The following is a 3,626-nucleotide window of genomic DNA, read 5'->3' on the forward strand; positions in this document are numbered from 1 at the left end:
AATCTACCCAGCCAATTAACCAGGTGAGTCCAATCTGCACAGGTTAATTCACGGTGAAGATTGGACTCACCTGCTTCAGTGGCTGGGTAGAACAAATACATGACATGGAGATGACTTGTTGACTCCACATTGCCCATGTCTGGGGTGAACATTTGTCGAACTTCTGAGTGTTGGTACCAACTTAAAGAAAAAAAAGAGCCTCCACATTCTCACAGAGGTACCGCCTTCTTTCTAGACAGTTCTGTTTTATCAAGGTTAGCATCAGCCAATCTGGCAAATGGCATGCAACAGAAGCAAGTGACCACAAATGTGCCACTTAGTGGTTATCAGAGGTTAAACTTTTAGATATTTCAAAATATATATATTTATATAAATGCTATGTTCAAAATACCTTCAGAAAGTCACAAAAAAATCTATTTTTACCTATGAACACAACAGAAGAAAACAACTGCACCCTTTCTAGCATCTCTATGACCAATATTCCAAATGACCTTATTCTGGACATTGGATATGCCAGCCAGTTTTACTGAAAATCCCATGAACTTCTCTTCAATCCCAGTTTCAAATATCAATATCAAATGGGTTTTCTAATAAAAATTAATACATTTAGGGGTTGCATTTGGGTGAAAGTAATAAAATGTATGTGTCCCTTAGAAAAAGTTCAGTATACATCCTTATTCAGCGCATCAAGAATGTTCTTTTTTTAAGTGGAATAAATAACTTAAATTGGAAGTAAACATATAGAAATTGATGCTGTAATCTCTAATATTTTCCATAAACCATGCAACTAGCTATTATCCTGGAATTATAACAAGTTCAATGTTGGTGTATAGCCTCAGTGTGCACATCTATTGTTGTACACAGTGGTCCTCAGTGTGTGTGTGTGTGTGTGTGGGGGGGGGTGCCCATACATTAGTGGGAGCGTTGATGAGAACCCCATTGATTCATGAACTGAAAAAATCTCCATTTGGATTTAAAAAAAAACGTAACTCTTTGCTGTAAATACCGGGTATTGTGTTTGGAGGGAACCAGGTACTTCTCAATCACAATGTGCTTTTAGAAGCACTTCATAAAAGCCCTGAGGTGGCCATAACAGATGTCCAGACCTGGATCTGAATTAACATTTTTGGATAGCTCATTAGATGACTGTGCACAGCCCCTCCAACCCAACCTAATAGAGCTTGAGATGCACTGCAAAGCAGAATGGGTAAAAACTGCCTAAAGGTAGGTGTGCCAACTTTTTGGCATCATACTGAAAAAGACTTAAGGCTGTCATTGCTGCCAAAGGGGGATCAACTAAGTATTAAACAAAGCCTTTGAATACTTAGTTTTAAGCCCTATTGATCATTTTCAGTTTCAAAAGTCTCAAAAGAGAAGAAAAATCACACTGTCATAGTAGTGTAATGTGTCTAAAGGTAAGGAATTATAATATCAGCATTCATTATACATGTCAAGAGAAAAATGTATACTTTTCTAGTTTTCCTAGTAGTGGAGATATAACAGTAATTTAAGTTTTTTTTTTAAACCAATGTCATTGAACTTACTTACACTGCTAATCAGAAGGGTTCACAAACCTTTCCCCAACTGGTAGAGCTGAGAGGTTAGTTTAGGTGTTATTTAACATGCATTGACCTATATTAGTCACATTATTTTACCAAAAAGCGAAGGTAAATAGCAGCAATCTGAAAACCTCCATTTTAACCGAAAGATGGGTGGCATTAGCGCAAAGACTTGTGAGCTTTGCCCTATGCAATAAATACTATGTCTCCTTTAAAGTAACTGCAGTGACACAAGCGTCATTATTTTCACTTATGAACTGTCAACATTTTGGCACCTTTCTATTAAGGTGTGGGTCATATATATTGGTTAAAACTGATAGTGACGCTTTGAACTGTCAGCTAAAACTCTTATCATTATTAGCCACCTAGCTAGCAAGTTAGAAAACACGGAGAACAACCGTTTGATCCGTTTACAACTATTATTTAAACTGTTTTCCCCAGAGTAAGTGAATGACAAACTTACCTCTAATATACGGAAGGCAGCAAGACATGAGAAATAACTTCAGTAACGTCATCTCAGAATACCGTTTGGCACTAGTTCATTAAAATAAAAATATACGGCGAAAACAATGAGTGCCTCTCGTTTCGGTTCGTCGTTTCTCACGAAGCGCTTGTCTATTCGCCCACTTCCTGGTTAGATGACTCCCATAACAAACGCCCTCCCTTCCGGTGTTGTCTGCCAAGTCAGAGCGTAAACACACCCATTCAGTTAGAAAACACAGCAACGAATCACCGTTATAGACTATTAGATTAGGATATACAAAAAAAAGTGTGGTTGAAACCACAACCTATGAAAGCTGAGACCGGTGCTATTGTTTGGGTCCAGTTTTATCGCTACGTAGTTAAAAAAAGAAGACTTCCGGATTCACCGACGGGTTACTTTTGATTGGTTGAAACATGGGTCGTAATCGTGTAGGCCAGAGATCTTCAACAGAGGGTCCGCGACCCCTAGGGGGTCCAAGGAGGTACTGCATGGGGGTCGCGAAAGTTTTGGTTGATCAGACCTTTTTTTATATTCCCCCCTGCAATTTTTTCCACTAATTGACTTTTTTTATATTACACATCACCATGAATTCAACACACTGTAGTAAACAGATAAATGGAGGCAGAAGATGACTTTCAGTCATCAATACACACATACAGCGACACACAGGAGCTCTTTCAAGCTGGGCACCGTTTCATTCACAACACCTGTCCCATCAACCAGGAATCAGATTCAGAAATACTTTAATAATCCCAGGCTGAAATCACTTTCATTACATTACTCCATATGTAAAAGAGTGACTATAGTTTGATATAACACAATTTCATATAATATATATAATTAAGGGGTCCCTGCTCCATCTCGCCATCAGTTTTGGGGTCCTTGGCCTGGTAATTGTTAAAGACCCTTGTTGTAGGTGTTTTAGGAGGGGGGGCAAAATGACCTCTTGATAGCCCATTTATGTTAAATTTCCGTGAATATCTACAAAACCCTAAAATAATATTTATCAGGTTTGAGAGAAATAAATGGCTCCTATAGATTTTAAGGAAATCCATCCATCCATAATCTGACACGCTTGTCCCAATTGGGGTCGTGAGGGGTGCTGGTGCCTATATCCAGCAGTCAATGGGCAAAAGGTGGGGATTTTAAGGAAATCATTCAATTCAATTCAGTTTATTTATATAGTGCCAATTCACAACACATGTCATCTCAAGGCACTTTACAGTTCAATCAGATGATACAGTCAAATTGATGGAAAGTTTTCTATCTAAGGAAAACCAGTTGATTGCTATGACTCATTGACTCGAATGCAATCCTTCACACTAAGCATGCTTGTAGCGACAGTGGAGAGGAAATACTCCCTTTTAACAGGAAAAACCTCCAGCAGAACCAGGCTCAGTGTGAGCGGCCATCTGCCGAGGCCGACTGCGGTTCAAGGAGACAGAAGCAGAGATACAAAAAGCAGCTGTAAAAGGCGGCCCCATCCAGGAAAAACACAGCCAGGCAGATGAGCTCCAAAACAACTCCCATGTCAGAGGATGAAGAGAGCACATCAAGCCAGTCACAGTCAGAGAAACAGGACT

At 39.3% G+C, this 3,626-nt stretch overlaps 1 protein-coding gene across 1 annotated transcript in view; it reads right to left on the reverse strand.

Moving 5' to 3' along the window:
* adam10 (ADAM metallopeptidase domain 10) overlaps nt 1-2,337 on the reverse strand; it is a 29,230-nt gene extending 26,893 nt beyond the window's left edge. The window contains exon 1 of the mRNA XM_015391829.1: nt 2,023-2,337. Within this exon, the coding sequence (XP_015247315.1) occupies nt 2,023-2,074 (52 nt within the window). The 5' untranslated portion in view covers nt 2,075-2,337. The remainder of the gene's footprint in view (nt 1-2,022) is intronic.
* Nucleotides 2,338-3,626: the final 1,289 nt, after the last annotated feature.

This window comes from Cyprinodon variegatus, unplaced genomic scaffold, assembly GCF_000732505.1.
Source record: "Cyprinodon variegatus isolate N-32 unplaced genomic scaffold, C_variegatus-1.0 Scaffold561, whole genome shotgun sequence".
NCBI lineage: Eukaryota > Metazoa > Chordata > Actinopteri > Cyprinodontiformes > Cyprinodontidae > Cyprinodon > Cyprinodon variegatus.